General features: G+C 48.0%; 1 protein-coding gene across 2 annotated transcripts in view; it reads right to left on the bottom strand.

Annotated features, from left to right (window-relative positions):
* Positions 1-19039, bottom strand: part of WDFY4 (WDFY family member 4) — a 293287-nt gene that overhangs the window by 242423 nt on the left and 31825 nt on the right. For both annotated transcript variants that reach the window (XM_030798591.1, XM_003278166.4), the window contains exons 3-11: positions 18819-18933; positions 17575-17681; positions 15407-15541; positions 12903-13092; positions 11316-11505; positions 9336-9493; positions 7371-7823; positions 4907-5011; positions 2863-3053 (exon numbers count right to left, since the gene is read on the bottom strand). In XM_030798591.1, the coding sequence (XP_030654451.1) occupies positions 2863-3053; positions 4907-5011; positions 7371-7823; positions 9336-9493; positions 11316-11505; positions 12903-13092; positions 15407-15541; positions 17575-17681; positions 18819-18933 (1644 nt within the window). The remainder of the gene's footprint in view (positions 1-2862; positions 3054-4906; positions 5012-7370; positions 7824-9335; positions 9494-11315; positions 11506-12902; positions 13093-15406; positions 15542-17574; positions 17682-18818; positions 18934-19039) is intronic.

Genomic DNA, 19039 nt, shown 5'->3' with positions numbered 1-19039 from the left:
ATAACTGCCCTAAGTTGCTTCTCCAGAGTGGCTGGCGGACAGGCCACAGGGAAGGGATGCAGAGTGATGGCATGCTGTGAATGCACTTCGGAGATGGGAAACCTTTATAAGAAGGGGCACCCTCTCATCCCACTCAGACACACTTTGTAGAAAAAGTCCCTATGGGCAGAGTTGGCTCTCACTTTCTAAAGAGAGAGATCCAGTGAGAAACAATTCACTTAACATCTTCGTTCCAAAGTTTCAGGGGGTTCCCATGATGACTTAGAAACAAATGTAGATCTCACATCTGATTCCAGTAAACCTTCACCACTTGCTCATGTGACTCAGTGGTGGGCGAGTCTGGAAGAGGCACCATTCCTCCCAACTGCCCCCTAGAGCAGCAGTGTAACAGCCCTAGTCCTTGGAAAACAATGCCAGCTCCTGGGCCCTCCAACTGCCCAGCAGTGACTTGGCACCCAGGCAGAAGACAGCACATTGAGTGCAGGCTATGACTTCGTTAAATAAGCTCACCAGTGTTCTTCCCTTATGTGCTCTCTTGATAACTGTGATTCTGAAATGATATTGAATCTGTAAAACACCATAATGACTTTATGTTACTAATTCTAGAAATTTAGTCCTATTGCCCAAGGGCTGACACTCCAATACGATGCCTCTGGGCTACAGAGTAAACAATAGGAACTTTCTATGAGCAAAGCAGATCACTCTTTTCTACATTGGACACAAAAATACTTTTACTCTCCAAGCAAAGTAAAAGCAAAACTTTCCTCCCTGTGGATCTGTTTGGCTTTCGATACGGCACTGTCAGGAACAATTATTCACCCAATAGAAAACCACAACCCTGACTGGTTAGGACATGCCTTCCCTGTTCCTATCCTATCAGAACATACCGGTCAAGCTGAACATGGACATATGAAGGAAAATGTACCAAACAGCACAGTGAAGTGGAATGATCTCTCAGTTTTCAGTTGCTCGCCTTAGATTCAAACTCAACTTCACCACTTAGCAGTTGTGCAATATTAATTTAGTCAATGAAGCTCTCTGGATGTCTCTCTGCCTTTAACATTAAGAGATTGGACCACATGAATCTGAGGTAATTCCTAGCTCCAGTATTTTCTTTATTTTTGATATATCTCTTCCTTACCCTACTCTCTGCTTCACCCATCCCTCTCACTCCCTTACCTCAAGTAATCATGGGATTCAAGTGTCTTTCAAAAGGTGTTTAACTTTCCTTTTTTTGTTTCGTACAAATCACTTTCACTGATTCTATGGCCCTGCAATTAAATCACTGGCTGAGTTCTTGTCATCTGTGAAACATGATGATTATGGTCATGAAGCCACTTTTGGATGGACCACGCAATGCGTTGGCCACACCAACCACTGCTGGCTTAGACCACATAATAACTGGAACAGCTCACATCAATGTCTGACATCGAATGTGCAGAGAAATAAAGTAAGTATGATGAACCAAACACCATTCTCTAAATGTTAAAAAGGTTTTGCATAGAGATAGGCTTAAGTAAGTTAGGCTGATGATTGACCTAATTTTGGAAATCAGAGCAACTTCCCTTTTTTTTTAAATTCACCAAGAATCAAATATATCATGTTAATGAAACATGAGCATGTTGGCCGGGCATGGTGGCCCACACCTATGATCCTAGCACTTTGGGAGGCTGAGGTGGGAGAACTGCTTGAGGTCAGAAGTTGAAGACCAGACTAGATAACATAACAAGGCCCCTGTGTACAAAGAATACAAAAATTAGCCAAGCGTGGTGGCACATGCCTATAGTTCTAGATACTTGGGAGCCTGAGGCGGGAGGATCACTCAAGCGATCCTTTTTAAAAGTCATAAACTCACAAAGACAAAAGCAATGTAAAAAAGGAACAGCAACAAAACTGTGAAAGCTGTAAGGCAGAAAAGATGGCAAGAGTGATATTTGTTATATGTATTTAACTATTTTAAGATAACTTGATGAATGTTAACAATATTACAAAAACATACACTTATATCTTTGTTGCCCAAACATGATAACCCTGCCTCACTTGTCCCTTTGTGCCCACTGTTTCCACACCTCTGACTGCCTTTTGCTTCTTTTACACAGCTCACAGGTTCTCTCCCCAGTGGGCCTTCCTCAACCGGGTAAGGCAGCATTGGTCTCTCCTACTTCTGTGTTCCCGTAGCAACCTGCATTCAGTGTCTGACCAATGCATCCACCACACTGCAACGTAACTATTGCTTACTTATTAGCACCAGGCTATGAGCTCCCAGAGGGCAAGGGTTGTATCACAATTGACTATAAGTCCCAGGTACTCTTCATCAGCCCTGGTAATGGGTTAGATGCTCAATAAATGCTGATCAAATCAACAAGGCAGCTACTTGGCCATTGCTGATTTGAGCTGCACTTCCATAGTCTACAGTGTTGTGGGAAGTAGCTGCCTAGCCAGGAAAAACATTTCCTAGCATCCCTTGCATCCAGGTGAGTCCTGCCCAAAGTTCTTCCTAAAGAAAATTGGACAGAAAATAACCTGTGCCAGTTCTAGGCCTGAATGAAAATGCCTTGTGCAGCTCCCCATGGTCTCTCTTCCCTTGTCTGCTGCCCAAGTTAGATGCCCAGGTGATGGTAGTTCCTGAATGACAGTTGCCAATCATTGACTGGACTGTATGTTGGAAAGAAATTTCAAATGTACCAGGCTACTGAGGATATGGGATTTATTTGTTATAGCACCTGACACTACCTAATACAGGGTACTGCCTACCACATACAGTGGCTAACTGAATTACATGAATACAAATGCCTGAGTGAATGTGGATCACTTGGTGCATATCCATAGGAAAGCCATCCTCAAAGGAGGACTTAAAATCACCTTCAGGAGATCCAGTTTCAGCTGCAGCTCCCCCTGAGTGGATGAGCATAGAGCACCCACAATGATGCTCATGTACTCCTCGGCGTTGATGGCTGAGAGCTGCTCCAAGATGCTGAGTGAGGCCTCCCGGTAGCACTCGTCATCCAGGAAGATCTTGATGAAGGGCACCATGCCGTGGTCCTTCAGGACAACTAAGGACCAGACAGACAGAATGGGGCTAGGGCCAGGGGGAACCTTGCCACTTCAGATTCAATCAAAAGAAAAGCTTTTTCTTATAATTTTCAAACTTCATTTTGCTATTTTTTATGTTTCTCTTTTGCTCACTGGTAAATTTTTTGGTAATCCATACCCACTGTTAAAGTGAGAAGCAGAAAAAAGAAACTGTGGATCTGATGATTTTTTTAAAAAACTGCTTTCTCCTCCAATGAGAATCTTATTTTTGAAAAAAAAAAAAAAAAAAAATGACTAACATCTCCCCATAGGAGATCCATTCAAGAAAGGAGAAATAAGTTTAAGAGATCTATTGTACAACATGGTGACTAAAGTTAGTAACAGTGTCATGAATTCTTGGGGTAAAAAAAGAAAAAAAAATAGAAACCTAAGTAATAAAAGCTTTAACTGGATCTACCTCTCCCTTGATTTCCCCATAATTTCCTCCCCAGGGCCAATGACAATTTTCTCTCTTCTCTCTGCCAGAATTCATATAGAAAGCAAACCACAGTTTAAGCTAAGAACATATTTAATTTCTAGATAGTTCCTTGGGGAGAAAATTAAAGAAATCTGACTGGTGGTATATTTTTGTTTAAAAGTAATTCCAAGCATTTTTTCCCCAGGATTGATATTGGAGTAATCCACGTGGAATAAAAACTAGGAGGCAACTGGATCCTTCAAATTTTTCCAATTACGGGCTAGGTACCTCTGACATGGAAATCACCTTGAAAGCCTGTTTAAAAATAGATTCCTGGCCAGGCACGGTGGCTCACGCCTGTAATCCTAGCACATTGGGAGGCCGAGGCAGGCAGATTGCCTGAGCTCAGAGTTTGAGACCAGCCTGGGCAACACGGTAAAGCCCCGTCTCTACTAAAATACAAAAAAAAAAAAAAAAAAATTAGCCGGGCATGGCGGCGTGCGCCTGTAGTCGCAGTTACTCAGGAGGCTGAGGCAGGAAAATTGCTTGAACCCGGAGGATGGAGGGTACTGTGAGCCAAGATGATGCCACTGCACTCCAGCTTGGTGACAGAGCGAGACTCTGCCTCAAAAAAAAAAAAAAAAAAAAAAAATAGATTCCTGAGCTCCACCTTGACTGACAATTAAAGGTCTGGATGTGAGCCTAGGAATATGCATTTAGCCAGCACCTCCAGGGAACCTTTTGCAGACTAAATGTTAAAGACTCTCTCTCTGCCATAATGAAATAATTTTTTACATTAGGTATAGTTACTCTGTGAAGGCCTCAGATAAAGACGCCTAAATCACCAAACCCACTGATATGATGTTGGTGTGTCTATGTCATTATATATATATATATGCACATATTATTTTTAAAACCCAGAAGCCACATGATCTTAGGACGCTAAAAGAAAATTTGAATGGAGTACATTGCTAAGTCCATCATGTCTGACGAGAGCACAACAAATTGCGTTTCTTTAAAATGGCTAGATTTCTTTGCCCGTATTTTACTCTTTGGATCTAAAAAAAAAAATAAAAAAGCATCTATAGTCAGTGCAGCAGGACACTAATAAATTTCACTTGAAAAGAGGAGAGGGGGCTCTGTGGTCTCGTAAATTTAGAAAAGGCTAGATTGCGCATAGTCTTTTTGTCACCAATTTTATTTAGCAACCTTAGAAGTAAAAGGTGTCAACAGAGGTACAGTATCTACGAATTTACTGATGATCACTGAACATCGGCCAGGAGAGGAGCATTAGCCACAGCTAACGCTGTGTATTGGTTATTCCTTGAGTATAACTTGTGAACACTGCCATAAATAACCAGGAAAGAGTTCATGTTTTACCAAGCAGTGATGAGGCAAACTTGGCACCATCCTTACCTGCATTCCTCACCGAGCCTTTCAGAAGTGTGACTACAGTCCTAAGCATCACACAGGTGAGTTCTCTTTCTGGATCCTGAACACCAGGAGTGGACACTTTGTTTCCTGCCATATTGAAGAAGCAACAACAACAAAAAAATAAGTACAAGTGGTATGACCCCAAATCTCTGACTCCAGCTTTCCATCCTCTTAAGGAGATGTGAATATAATGCTTTCATCATAAGGGAGTGTGTATCTCAATTAGTAAGATAGAAGGCTGTTACCCCCTACAGCAGGGGTTCTCCATCTTGAGCACATCAGCATTCCCTGAAGGGCTTATTTTGTTAAAACCCACAGCCCCATGCTGGGTCCCATCCCCAGAATTTCTGATGTAGTAGTTCTTGGATGGGGTTCTATAATTTGCATTTCTGAGAAGTTCCCAAGCAATGCTGATGGGGATGGTCCGGGGACTGCTCTTTGAGAAGCATTGCCCCAGATGATACACAGAACCCTGCCTTCTTAATTTTCCTTTGGCCACTTTTACAGTTTGCCATTCATCCTTGGGAAGGATGACTGCCTGCTCATTCCTGAGCCTTGGGGAAGCTCAAGAGAACCTGGAGTAAATAGGTGATCCCAATAGACCCATGAAGGCAAAACCAGATCTCTTTATTCACCTTGAATCCCCATGCCAGAAAAGTGCCTGACACAAATTGGAATCTCAATACTTATTTGGGGAATGAATGAATGAATGAATATAGAGTTTATGAACCAGGAGACAGAGTATCTAAGAAACAAGAAGACACACTTAACAATAGAAAGTACAAAGTAAGACTAGATGCATGAGCTCACAAAAAAGTTTAAATTCTCCTAGGAATGGTCATGGGTCTGGAATTGGATTTAAAAGCAAATTCAATGTTAGGCTGCTGAAAAGAAATACCAGCTAAGATAAGACAGAACCACCAAAACAAAGAGACGATGTAAAGACTTCTCATTTAAACACCAAGGAAAGCAGATGAAGCAATACATTAACTTCATTCACGGTGGGATTTAAGGACAGAAGTTACTAAGCAGTAGAAAGTAGCTCATAAAATACTGTCCAGGGGTTGGCCCAGAGGCCCAGACACGCAAATCATCCCTTGGGCTCCTCCTCTGCAGTCCTGATCCTATTTGCAAACACTCCCAGGGAGGAGCTGGGTCTGTCCTGGCCTCCATAAGATGCCTGAGCTCCTTCCTGGGTGTCTGTCTCAGTCTATGGCAGTACCACTGGAACTATAGGGACAAGGTGACTGATGTTTCTTGAGCCCCTGTTATGTACCAGGCACAGCAGTGGGTCCTCTTCAGAGATTCCATCATTAAAATCTCACAACATTCCAATGATGTCAACATATTACCCTGTTTTACCGAGGAAGACATGGCCCATACGGGTTAAGTCACTTTCTCAGGATCACTCGGTTTGTCAGTAGCGTGGCCAGGATTCCAGCCCTTAGCTCCTTTCCCTCAGAGAGGCCCAGGAAACAGACTGGTGACCTTGGCTTAAGTCTGAAGCAGAATTACAGAATCAGCCAAAGGCTAGAGAGCTCCCTGACCCTTCCAGCCAGTGCAGTGGGAGAAGGAGAATGAGAGGAGGGAAGGTGGGCAGAGTAAGCATCCAGATTCTTGTGTCCCAGTGTCCCTCCTCCATGCTGATTTCCCAGAGCAGCAGGTGTAGACAGACGGAGGGAAAGGCCAGAGGAGCTGGGGAAGGAGTTTCCACACCTTGCTTCCTATTGTAAAGTCAATGGAGATGGTAGTTAAAGACCACCACATAGAGTGACTCAAGCAGGATATGTGGTTGGAAGCATGGTGAGGCAGTGCAAAAGCCCAATCCCGGAGCCACCGAGCACTCTTGTGAGACCCTAAAACCCCAGGGGAGCAGCAGAGGCTATTGGGGTTGAGACTCCAGGGTGCAGGGGCCAAGTAGGGGCAAGGGGATGTTGCCAAGGAGCCACAGGTATGCAGCCCAGCAGGGCACCAAGACTCAGAGGGGCGTGCTGGGCCAGCAAGACCCCAAGGAGCTCTCTCCCAGTGGGAGACCACTGAGCCAACAGTGCAAAGTGAACAGAGTGAGCTAGGAAGCCATATCCCAGCAGACCCCAGAAGGGCCCCCAAACCCCAGGCCTCTCTGAGCTCCCATTCCTGAGGAGCCATCAGACCCCTGCAGTCTCCCTGTCTGTACACCCACACAATGTCTAGGGCAAGAGATATTTAAAACCTGGGAATTCACAAGGCCTGAGTTAGCCCCAAGTTCACCCATCCCTTTCACTTCTTCATGGGGAAGACTGGGAGGCTGCCTGTCTTTTGTGAAACTATGTGTGCCAAGCATACCTTCCCAGTGACATGGGCATGCTCACTTTCTGTTACATTTGATGGGCAGCCAGATTGGCCCAAAGACCAGGCCTGGCTGACACTGACCCCTGCCCGTCCCTCCCAATGCGCCCAGTGGCACCTGACTTCCTCATGATCTTGGCTTGCTTCCGAAGCTGTGCCAGCAGCAGGCCCAGGAGCCCTGAGTCCCGGAAGATGTCGGTGAAGAGCGGGTCCCCACCAGCGATGCTAAGGATGCTCTGCAGGGCCATGAGGGTGCAGGACGGCCCAGGGCTCTCCTTGATCAGATGCTGTACCTTTCGCAGGATCTCATGAGGCACGTAGTGCAGCTCGAACACCAGGGCCTCTAGAAGCTGGAAGAAGTGTGCCTGCACTGGGGCTGGCTTCAGGGGCATGATCTCTACAAACTGTGAGATGGGCTGCAGGGTCCACTCCAGCAGGAAGAAGTTTCGAGCATTCCAGGCCCACATGGTCCTGATGGCTGACAAGATTTGTATGCAGAGGACAGAGTCACTGGCTTTGTGGAAAACATTCTGTAGGACCTGGAAGGCCTGAAGATTCTTAACAGTCACCCCTGAGGAGGAAAACAAGAATGATCTTGCAAGTCATTTCTCCTGCCTGTGTCTACAAATGGATGTTTTCATTACAAAGAGGACATGCCATTTGAAGTTCCTGTGTTTTAACTCCTATGGGCACATGTCCATCAGAAGTCCAGAAAAGCCAGCCACGAAGAAGGCTGGTGCGGCATGGTCCAAGATGCACTCAAACTGTGGCCACTCTGAACTGACATGTGCCATGAAGGTCAAGTACACATTAGATTTCAAAAAGATAATACAAAGGAAATGATGCACAATATCTTGTTGATAATTATTTGTATTGCGCATACATTGAGATGGTAATATTTGGGATATATTGAGTTAAATAAAATATATTATCGAAAATAATTTAACTTGTTTCTTCTTATTTAAAGTTAAAAATTATATTTAAAATGATATAACGTGCCTTGCATTGTATTTCCATTGGACAGCATTGGGCTAGGAGGATTGGTTTCAATGGATTAAAATCAAGTGGTTGTGGAAATTACTAGCAAAGTCAGTTTTGTTTCTAGACAAGCTGATAAATAATTACACTTTCCTGACCCACCCCCACCTTTTCCTCCAGCTTGAAGGTTAAGCCTCATTCTCTCCCCCTGAGGAGACACTTTATCAGAAAGCTCCCTGCCTCCAGTCTTCTCTGCCTTGGATACCAGAGATGTTTGTGAAACTCCTGTCTGATTCAGGCACTCCCCTAAACCATGTCTGCGCTCCTATGTGTTACTGCATCCTGTCCAATGGCCCTTCTTAACCTGAACCCTGCAGCACTGCAGCCTCCCTGACTCTATTTTGCAGAAGCTCTCACTTCCCAGACTCACCCAGCCATCCAGGCCACCATTTATTCCCCAGACTGTCATTTCTGCCTTTAAATTTTCTCCCTTCATCTCAACCTAGACAACCCACACTTAGCCTTAAAAACTCCCTCCGGCAGGCCCTCTGTTCAAGGTTTCCTGACTGAGCTGGGTCATGGCTGTGCCTGATGCATTTCTTAGCTGATTCTCCAGCAGACTAGGGTTCAGAGATATGTGACAGTCTCCACAGAGGAATTTTAGGGAGCAGACAACTGGCCTATTCACACTGGCACCCAGCATGGGGCAGAGTGCCTGCCACACAGAAAGTATCCGTGCCTGCTGATTGAGTTCATCAGTCAATCAATGTCTCAAAATACTGAGAAGTCACTGACTCTGAGCCTGGATGGCTGTTTTAGGGCCATCAGTCCCCATTATATAAGCAAATGTTGCAGAGTAAATCACACCTGGGGTGAGGGAGAGAACTAGAGGCTGCCTCCGTTATTTGAGAGAGTCTTTGCCTTTATTAAGCAATGTTTCCACTAAGTCTTACGGGAGACATTCATAAACTCCTCAAAGGTTGTGACAGAATCAGAGCCTACTGCACCATTGAAAAGTATACAAAGAATCAGGAGAAGACCCTCTGTAGTCTTCTCAGGGCTCAGCACTAACTCTTCCAGTCACCCAGACACAAGAAAGACCCACCAGATGCCTCGTGATGGAACTTGAAGCCTTCAAGCTGAGGGTAAGTGACGCTGTCAAACACCTTCAGCTCTGACCTCCCACAGGTCGTCAGCCACACCACCAGCCCAAGGAGCTCCTCCAGCTGCGGGTCCACTTCGCTCTGGGTCAGCCCATCATACCTGGGGGGACAGATGAGGCCAGCTCCCTGTACTTCCTAGATGGAGCCACCACATGCGTGCATGGTGCTCTCAAGGAGACAGAGGCAATGGGGATCTGCAAGCTGGGGAAGACCCCACAGGTCTGCACCTGAGGCAATTCAGAGGCAAGGGAGCGCCCTGGATAAACTCCACTCTGCAGATGTCAGTCTTAGATCCAAAGAAGTGCATTTGGAACCTGTGAAAAGCTATGCCATCTGCTCACAGGAAGGTCACTTTCCATGACTGAACCCCCAAAAGACATGTGCTTAGGGCATCAGCAGATCAGGGCACCTCCCAAAGGAGAGATGTAATATAATAGTTCAACATTGCAACAAAACGATGTGGGAAATAGTCGGACTTCCTTGTGCTTATTTAAAGGTTGAGTGTGGCTTTTGTATTTTAATTATGGGCAGGTAGGCTATCCTGCTCCTCTTGTGGAGAAGGGCATCTCAAGTCTTATTCCAGTCCTGCCATTTCCAGAGGAAAAGTGCTTGCAGCGTGACTTCAGTTAAGGCAGAAAGGAGAGCCAGTGGGCCCACATGGCACCTTCTTGGCACTCCCTGGAACAGGTTCTTGACCCCTCTCCTGCCTTCCACAAGAAGTCTGCGGAAAACTCAACACCCAGTGAACCAAAACTTTGTTCAGAAAATGCTATGATACAGACCTCCATGGGGATCATAGTCAGCTGGTCACAGCCCAGACCAACGCAAAACGTGATGTGCCCAGAGGGGCATTTACGCTTAGCATCCCTTTGGAGGAAGGCGCTAGAGTATTGCCATTTAATCACATCCTTCTGGACACTTGGTGGACCAAGGGACTTTGGCCCCCTTGTCCAAGTCACCACATGTAGGCTCAAAGCCTGGCTCTGTAGTGAAGTGTGTGAAGTGCGGTAGTAGATATATCCCTCAGAGTTGAAGGGTGTCTCATTCTCGCCCAGCAAAGCCCAAGGGAATGTACGTGGCCTTGCCCCGAAGCAGCTTCCCCAAGATCAGCAGAGGAGTTTGGGCCATCAAGGCATTTCTTTGATTTCCATCCCTTGCTCTCTCTAATCCCTGGGCCCCACTCGAAGATGATACAGGAAGGCAGAGTGGAAGGTAAGGAGAAGCCAGCCCAGGCCCTGCTGAACGGTGTCTGAGCTTGGGTTTCCCATGTTTCAAGGATTTGAGAAAGAGGTAGTTCACTTGGGAGTTGATCCCAGAAAACAGCAGTAGGGGAGAGGCCACGTGAGACAGGGAAGGGAAGGAAACCAGTCCAAGAGCATTAGCAAGCAAGCGCCTCATGGGGCCACTGGAGCTAATCCTTCTAGGGAGCTCTGGAGGCCATGCAGAGCAAGCCCACCCAAGGGCAGCTGTGCTGGGTGTGCACCCATTGGCTCCTTCAGTCATTGGTGGGCAGCTGTGCTGGGTGTGCACCCATTGGCTCCTTCAGTCATTGGTGGGCAGCTGCTCCTGAAGGTGGTTCATTTCCAGACCTTTCCAGCCCTCCAAGCACACAGGCAGGGCAGCTTACAGCAGTGCCAGAAGCCCTCCAACAGACAGGGCTTCTGTTTGGGTTCTGACTGGGGAAAATCAGGCCACAGGCATGCAAGTGACAGGTGCCTATAAGTACACTTTGTAAAACTACTGATTCTCTAAGGAAGTGGTCCCCATGCCTGTCTGCACAATGAATCATTTTTGCAAATAAGAGGTCTCTCTGGCCATGCTCTACGGAGCTATATCTATTTTTCTCCAAAGCACCCCAGTGATTCTGAGGACTAAGGCTTTGGTGGTCCTGTGCTCTCCCCATACCAAACACAGCCACTTACCGAAGTAACACTTTGAGCAGCAGAGGATAGCCCTCTGAATTCTCAAACTCCAGGAACAGAGCCGAGGAGACGGGGTAGGAGTCCTTCACGAATCCCAAGATCAGGCTTACAGCCTCGCTCACCTCAGGGGCAGGGAGAGTGTCCGTGAGCCTGGAGAGGTTCTGGAGGGAGAGCCTGACACAGTCTGTGGCTACAGGAGGGAAGCACAGGAGAGACCTGCTGAGCTTGGAAGCAAGAGCTTTCCTGCCATGGTCCACCTACCTCCTCTACTCCAAACAACATGTCAAGACATGAATGGGAATTAATCCAAAACATGTTCTGCTGGCTCTTGGATCAAGAAGACTGCCCTAGAGAAAGTGCCATCCTGACAACTGCACTCTGCAAGCCCAGCAGGTGACACGGGAGAGGAAGGCAGCCCCTCAGCCCTCTGTCCCTAATTCTCAGCAAGAGGGAGAGTCCAGGTCCATTAGGCAGTGAGATGTAAAATGCAAGACCTGAGCTCATCTCAGACCTTAAGGAGGCAATGCTGGAGCTGAGCAGAAATTACCTTGATGAAAAGTGCAGGGGAGGATGTGTGAAAATGTGAGGAGGCAGAGGGTGAAAAGATGGGGTGCTTTGTATACTGAAGAAGCCCGGGGATTGGAACATTGAAGTGTGGCCCATGAAGAGGAAGGAGGGTGTGGCCCATTCCTAGGGGGCAGGCCATGGGGCTTACTGGCTACCCCACCAGAGTGGTGTGTGGAGCCAGGGGAAGATTTGAGTCTGAAGAGAGAGGTCCTCAAATTTGCATTTGGATGGGTCACTGTTTTTAGAAATCTCTCATCAAGAGAAGCCTCTTCAGAGTGCTGGGGAAGCTAATCCAGTGGATCAGAAAAAGTACCTATGGGAACTCGAGATAATGCAAGCTCAGCCTCTCGGCTGTGAGGACTCACAAGAGCCGCAAAGAATCACAACAATCCAATAAGATCAGCAGTATTATTATCCCTATTCTACGGATGAGAGAACTGAGGCACCCCAATGGTTAAGTGCCTGAGATCACTCAGCTATGAGGACAGAGCTGGAGTCCAGTCCTGGCTGTCTGGCTCCAGAGTCTTTGGCCTTAACCTCTACACATAGTTCCCAGGGTATAAATGAGGGTGCTGGAATCAGGCATCTTTAAGTCTGAAAGTGCATTCTCTTCCTCACTAGGTGAATAGCCTTGAAAAATTCTACTACTCTTAACGTCTATCTTCCACATTCCAAAATGGCATTAATAGCTGTCTCAAAGAAACAAGCAAGATAATGTACAAAGGGGCCCAGCACAGTGTCTGATTGGTATTATGTGCACAGTGAGATCCTCTTTCCCTCCTTCCTCCAATGGAGTAGCAAAATGAACAAGAAAAGCACTTTCATGAAGGGAGCCAAGCCATGTAGAATTATCTACCGGACATGGCTGCTCATTCATCTCTTCTTTGGTCCCAAAATTCTGTAAGAGGCTGCAAGAGCATCCCAGGTCTCATTGTAGAAAGTGAGCCCTCAGCCTTTGCTCTGAGTTAAAGGGAAACCCTTGCATGGCCCACAGCTCACATCTAATCTCCCAGGGCATACCCTGCAGGTACTGGATGATGCTGAGGTTCTGGGCCTTGGAGATTGCCCTTAGCACGCAGAAGGTGGGTTCCTTCCAGAAGCAGCAGCTGTGCTCCCGAAGGCAGGTCGTGGCAATCAGCAGAGACTGCAGCTCACTTCCTGAGAGGAGTCCCTCCAGGCCCTGAGAATCACTGCAAATATTGAGCAACAGCTGAAAAATAAGAAGATAAACAGCCAAGGAGACCTGGTTAGGAAGTCTCCTTCCTCGGAAGGATTTGTTCCCTACTTCTCTGGAGCACTGATGAGCATGTCTCAGTGGGAAGGACAGGACTGAATGGGGTCACCCTCTGTTCCAGACCAGCAGGGTCAACAGAGCCCCTAAGAAAGGGTGGCAGGGCCTGGGGCTCAAATCTGACCGCATCAACCCTATACAAGTAATTGTTATCCCTTCCAAATCAGAATAATAAAGAAGTAATTGACTTTGTGTCTTTTTAATGGGAATACCAGAAAATGTCACCCAAAATTAAGGTATAGAATTAACAGAACTCTGTGCTATTTAAAAAGGGAAGTGTTTCAGAATTCCTTGTTGACACTCAGACTCTACTTCTCCATGAGACCACGAGAGTCAGCATATAACCTCCTAACTGGGTTCCTTGTTCCCGCCAATCCCCTTTCCTGATGGCTAACAGAGGGACTTGCAAAACCTCTCTCTCCACTTGGGATAAAATCCCAGCATGGTAGCATGGCCCATAGCATCCTGCATGGACTAGCACTGCCTTCTCACTCACTTTATTCACTGCAGCTCCCCCCTGGGCTCTTGGTGGTCCAACACGACCCACTGCCAGTGTGGCAAATATCACAAGCTCCTTCCATGGGAATGAAGGCATTTGCCCTTTCTAGTCTGATACAGAGAGAAGCTGGGCATCATGGACCACAGCTGCAGGTCCCATTTCCCTGCCTCCCTTGCAGGTAGGTGTGGCCATGTGACCAAGGTCTCACCTGTCCCTGGGCTTGCATTGCCATTTCTCTGCTCCTCTCCACTTCCTCCACCCTACCAGGACAGGCTACCTCCTCGGACCCTGACAACCCTCAGCTCTCTGGTTAAATGCCATGCCCTCAGAATAGACTCCACTGATTCTCTCATACAAATCAGGGCCTCTTGCCATCATTGCCCAGCACACCTTTGGGTTTACCTACATAGCACTTAAAAAATTGCTAACTACTACACTCCAGCCTGGGCAACAGAGCAAAGCTCCATCTCTATTTTTTTAATTGCTAACTACACACTTATTCCTGGATTGTTTTCCCTTTGTTTGACTTCTTCACCCTTCTGTCACCTCTCAAAGTGAAGCCCTATGCTTGCTGCAGCAACCGTCTGTCTGCCATAGAGCTGCGCACAGTAGGGGCTCCGTATATTTTTGTGAAATGAAGTAACAGAAACCCTTGAGCAATGCAGGAATGGTCTATTCCCTGTGGCACACATTCTGTCCACATACCCAGAAGACCTCGAAGACAGACCCTGCACTGCTTCCCTTCAGGACACCTAAAAGCCACACAGTAAACATTTGTGAAAGTGCCTGGTGCAGCGTCCTGGCCCCCAATTAGAATATGATTTACATACAAGCAGATGACACCTACATTTCCACCAATGCAACTCAGAGGGTAACCCACTGTTAATGGAACCTGCCAGAATTCTTGCACTACCCTCTGGAAATGAGGAATGGGCTTGGGAATTCGTCTAACGTGGATGCCACTGTGGACATGTGTGTACCATGGACAGCTGCATTTGGGAATTCACTGAACAGTCATAAGCACCTGCTCTGTGTGAGATATTGCAGACAGTGGACACACAGCGACTGGCCCCGCAGTCCTCCATATCCTCCGGGGCCACATGATCCTCCGTACCCTCCCCTGAAAGCTCAGGGAGCAGGAATGGTTATCTGGAGAGCTCAGCGTCTCAGAAGCTGAGACAGCAGAAACTGCCCGGAAGTGGGCAGGGGAAGGAGGTGAGAAGTTAGTCAGTCAAAGAGAAGAGGAAAGATGGGGAATGACAGAAGGAAATTGCATTCGATGCTGAGAGGCCTGAGATGTCTTCTGAGAGGAGGGAAGAGGCACCAAGAACATGTAAACTCAAGTTTACTCAAGGGTGCCAATCCCAGCCCCACCCAAGACTTCTATGACCCCAGACCCCATGCTCACTCACCATGCCTCAATTTGTATGGACCCAGGATGACAACACTACTCACATCCTGGGATGGCAGAGAGCGCTCCTGGAGGCAACCCCTTGAGGCCGTGGCATAGGGGTAGGTACAAAGCTTATACTTACAAAATTTTGGCTACTGTTTTGCTAGTGGGGCAGACTGTGCAGTGGTGGGGAGGGGAGGGGGAGGCTAGGCCCTCTGGGACAACAGAGGAGTTCAGGAACCAGGGCTGAGAAAGATAAAAGCATCTCTGGGAAGCATTGGAGAGTTCGTCCCTGAAGTGAGGTTTTGACCCAGGCAGTTGGAGGCCCTCCTCGAACTCACCTGCACAAACATCTTTTGAACTTGAAGATCACTTTCAAGAAGCTCATCTTTGTCCAGAGGAAAGACAAAGAAGAGGTAAAGGCACTGTAGGAGCAGGGCTGGAAGCCCAGACTCAGCAACCCTGCCCAGCGTCTCCTGCAAGAGAATAGCACACGTGACCCCGGGCAGCAAGGCAGCAGAAGCAGGTAGGTCAGCCCACACCCAGGATCAGGCCCCTGCAGCCATTTCAGTGAGGCTGTGGGACAGTCCCTCTGGGCTCCAGTCCTCAAGTGTGAAATGCTGACAAACAGAGGATGCACCTAGGGTGGCTGTGAAGATTAAGTTTATATAAAGTGCTTACTATGTGCTCCATAGCTCCTTTATAAGAATCATAGATGGAAGGGACGGAGGGAGAGAGGGTGGAAAGGAGGGAAAAGGGGAGGGACTGTAGAAATTAGAATATAAGGGCTTCCTAACAAATCATACTGTGTGACTGTGGTCCAGGGCCTCATGATTAGGAAGGGAAAGCAGTCCAGAGGTGAGGCTGATAATATGTGTGTGAACAATGGTGAGGACCTCATCAAGGCCCCTTCCCACTCTCTCATCTAGATCCCAGACGATCTTGTCAAGGTCCAAACAGTACAATAGGTGATGACTGACAATCAGACAGCCAGCAACTCAACTAAACAGCTCAGGGCTGCCAGACAGAGGCCAAGAGGACAGGAAGTCTGCAGAGATGGAGACCAGCCTGCCAGGAGCTTCCTGGGGTCTTTCTTCCTCGGGCTTTGCCTGCAGCTCCACCAGGATTACTGCACCTGCACCCTCTGAGTGTGCATGTGCGTGCGCGTGCATGTGTGTGTATGACGCATGTGTGCATGTGTGTGTGCACGTGTGTGTGTGCATGCACACACGTGAGCACCTGTGGGGTCAACCTATGGAATGCTGTCCATGCAACTTCCCACTCCACTGGTTAACCTGACAGACATGATGGGGAAGTCAGAGAAAGAGAAAGACGAATGTACAGTCTGGGCCAGGATCAGGACTAGATGCAGGCTGCTGGTCCTAGCCTTGGCCAGAAAGGTTTACAGTGCAAGGTACTCTCTTCCATGTATTTGACACCTTGTTAACCTTGACCTCCTCAGGGCAGCTCTCCCTGTCCTTCTCCCACCTCACCCCTGATGCACCATGCACAGGCAGTGAAAAACAAGCTCTTAGGTTAATGTGTCACCACTTAGACTGCAGAAAGTCCTTCCCCAGGGGCACATGTGATGAGCTCTCGTGCTGTGCTTCAGGCCGCTGTGCCTGACAGTGATGCAGGCAGCTCACCTGAAGAAGAGTCAGGAGGTCCTCCCTTCAGTTAACTTCCCAGGTCAGGTACTACCCCCTGGCCCCAGAAAAGAGCTGTGTGATGTGCTCCTATCACCCTTCCAAGCATGGCTGCAAATGCCCATCTCATGTCTGTGTTCATCTAGTGAAGCAGCTTTGGAACTGGGTAGCAGGTAGAAGCTGGAAGAATTTGGAGAAGTTACACTGAGGGCAGCAGCCACCCTGGTTCCCTGCTGTGTTCCTGGCATGCAGTGGGTATGGGTGGGAAGGGAAGAAAGAGGAGAGCCCTCATCTCTGGGTGAGGGCAAGACAGGTACCTACAGGGAATGTCATTCAGGCTGACTCTAACAGGAAGAAATAAAAAACAGTGGCTCAGAGCATGGGTTCTGGAATCAGACAGACTGCAGGTGCACAGCATAGGTAAGCCTGCATTCTCATCACTCACTGGCATCACCGTGATCTGACTCATAGGGTCCTTGGGAGGATTAACTGACGATGTCTGGGACACACCCAGCCTTTCCCCACAGGTAGGAAGTAGTCAATAAACATCAGCCATTATCAATCCCACACTATCCCCAGAAAAGAGGCATTATTATCCCCAATCCTAAAATTAGAAATGCAACCAAGGGGCAGAAAGTTAAAGCAATCTGGCCACAGTTACACACAGCTTGTCAACTGGGAAGGTGGGAATTTCAGACTCTGAAGTCCATGTTCTACACCAGAAGGGGAGGAGGGAGGAGAAATAATAAATCTGTTTTATGAAATGAATGACCCTCTTGGGACATGCCACCACCCTGTGCTGGACCTCCCTCTGCACCTGGATGAGCAGTGCCCAGGGCAGAGGCTGATGGCCTGAAACTCACCGAGTCTGTCCCCGTGAGCACGTACACTGACTTCAGGAGCAAGTAGCCATCCTGATCCACGTCCCCCTTCCACCACAGCAACTGTCCAGCCGCCAACCGAGCTTGTTCTGGAAGAAAGTGTCACCAGCAGGTCATACAGTGACCTGCCCACCCAGCTTCCCCTCCATCCAGGGTCCCCTCTTCCAAGGAGATGTGCCTGAGCATCTGTAGAGGACTTTGGCATCTTGCCTACACATCCCCAAGGCCACCTGCGTCTCTACCAAACGTTCAACACCCTGCCAGACTAATCTCCTTGGAAGACAGCCTTTTTCGTGCCACTGTCCCTGTTTAGCAACCATCAGTGGTTCCTGATTGCCAATGAGTAAGAACAAGCTAATCAGCTATCAGACTCCCCACAATCCAGAATCTTCCCCTACTTCCTGGATCACACAGTCCCTTATGTTGCAAGAATTCCTGAAATCTACACCATGCTGAGCAATTTCTTCCCCTTAGAATTTCCTCCTGACCCTCGGCCCTCAGCCATTGTGAAATTCTGCCCTGCCTCCAGGGACCAGCTCGAATGAGGGGAAGAATGCAAGTCAGGAGGCCCCACAAGAGATGCACACTTTGGCCTCTGTATCTTTTCAGGACCAAGAGCTCCACTGAACACACAAGTGCATCTTCAAGCCTAGCACTTCCTCCCAGAGACCGTGGTCCCCTGTGTGTTGTGTGTGTGTGTCTGTGTTGCAGTGTGTCTGTGTGTGTGTGCCTATGTGTATCTCTGTGTGTAATGCGTTCTGGGTGTGTCTGCATGTGTAGAGTGTGCGTCTGTGTGTAGTTTCTGTGAGTAGTTTCTGTATGTGTCTGTGTGTAGTGTGTGTGTCTGTGTGTGTAGTGTATGTGTATGTCTCTGTATCTCTGTGTGTCTGTGTGTATCTGTGTATAACGTCTGTGTGTAGTGTCTGTGTGTGTATAGCATCTGTGTGTAGTGTGTGTGTGTCCGTGTATAATGTATTACGTGCAGCGTGTGTGTTTGTTTGTCTATGTCTGTGTCCCAGGAGCAGCAGGTCTCCCTGACCCCTCTTCCTTCCTCCTGCATTTCCCTTGGTCCCCAAGGCACTCAGTGGCAGAGTGGGGCCCACTTCTCTTTGGCAGGCAACACTGTAGCTCCATGCGAAAGCAGAGAGGGGCCAGAGAGGCCTGGGAGGGCGTGCAGGGCTGCACTGCTCTCTGTAGAGGGTCTGCCGGCAGCTCTGTGCTCTTACCCGCAGGCTTCCCCACAAGGGCCTTCTGGAGTTGCTGGGCAAGCTGGTCAGACACATCTTCAGCCAACCTCTGGAGACTGGGAAAGCAGATGATCCCCACAGAGTGTTCCCAGGCCTGAAGCAACAGAAGGGACTTGGTCAGAGATAGCAATGCCACAGGCAGGGCATGAGCACCGTCCATCATGCCACCCTTCACCGGCCCAAGCTGACAGCTCGACTTC

The sequence above is a fragment of the Nomascus leucogenys genome, chromosome 18, assembly GCF_006542625.1.
Source record: "Nomascus leucogenys isolate Asia chromosome 18, Asia_NLE_v1, whole genome shotgun sequence".
In the NCBI taxonomy this organism is placed as follows: domain Eukaryota; kingdom Metazoa; phylum Chordata; class Mammalia; order Primates; family Hylobatidae; genus Nomascus; species Nomascus leucogenys.
This window is presented reverse-complemented; position numbering and strand designations above follow the sequence as displayed.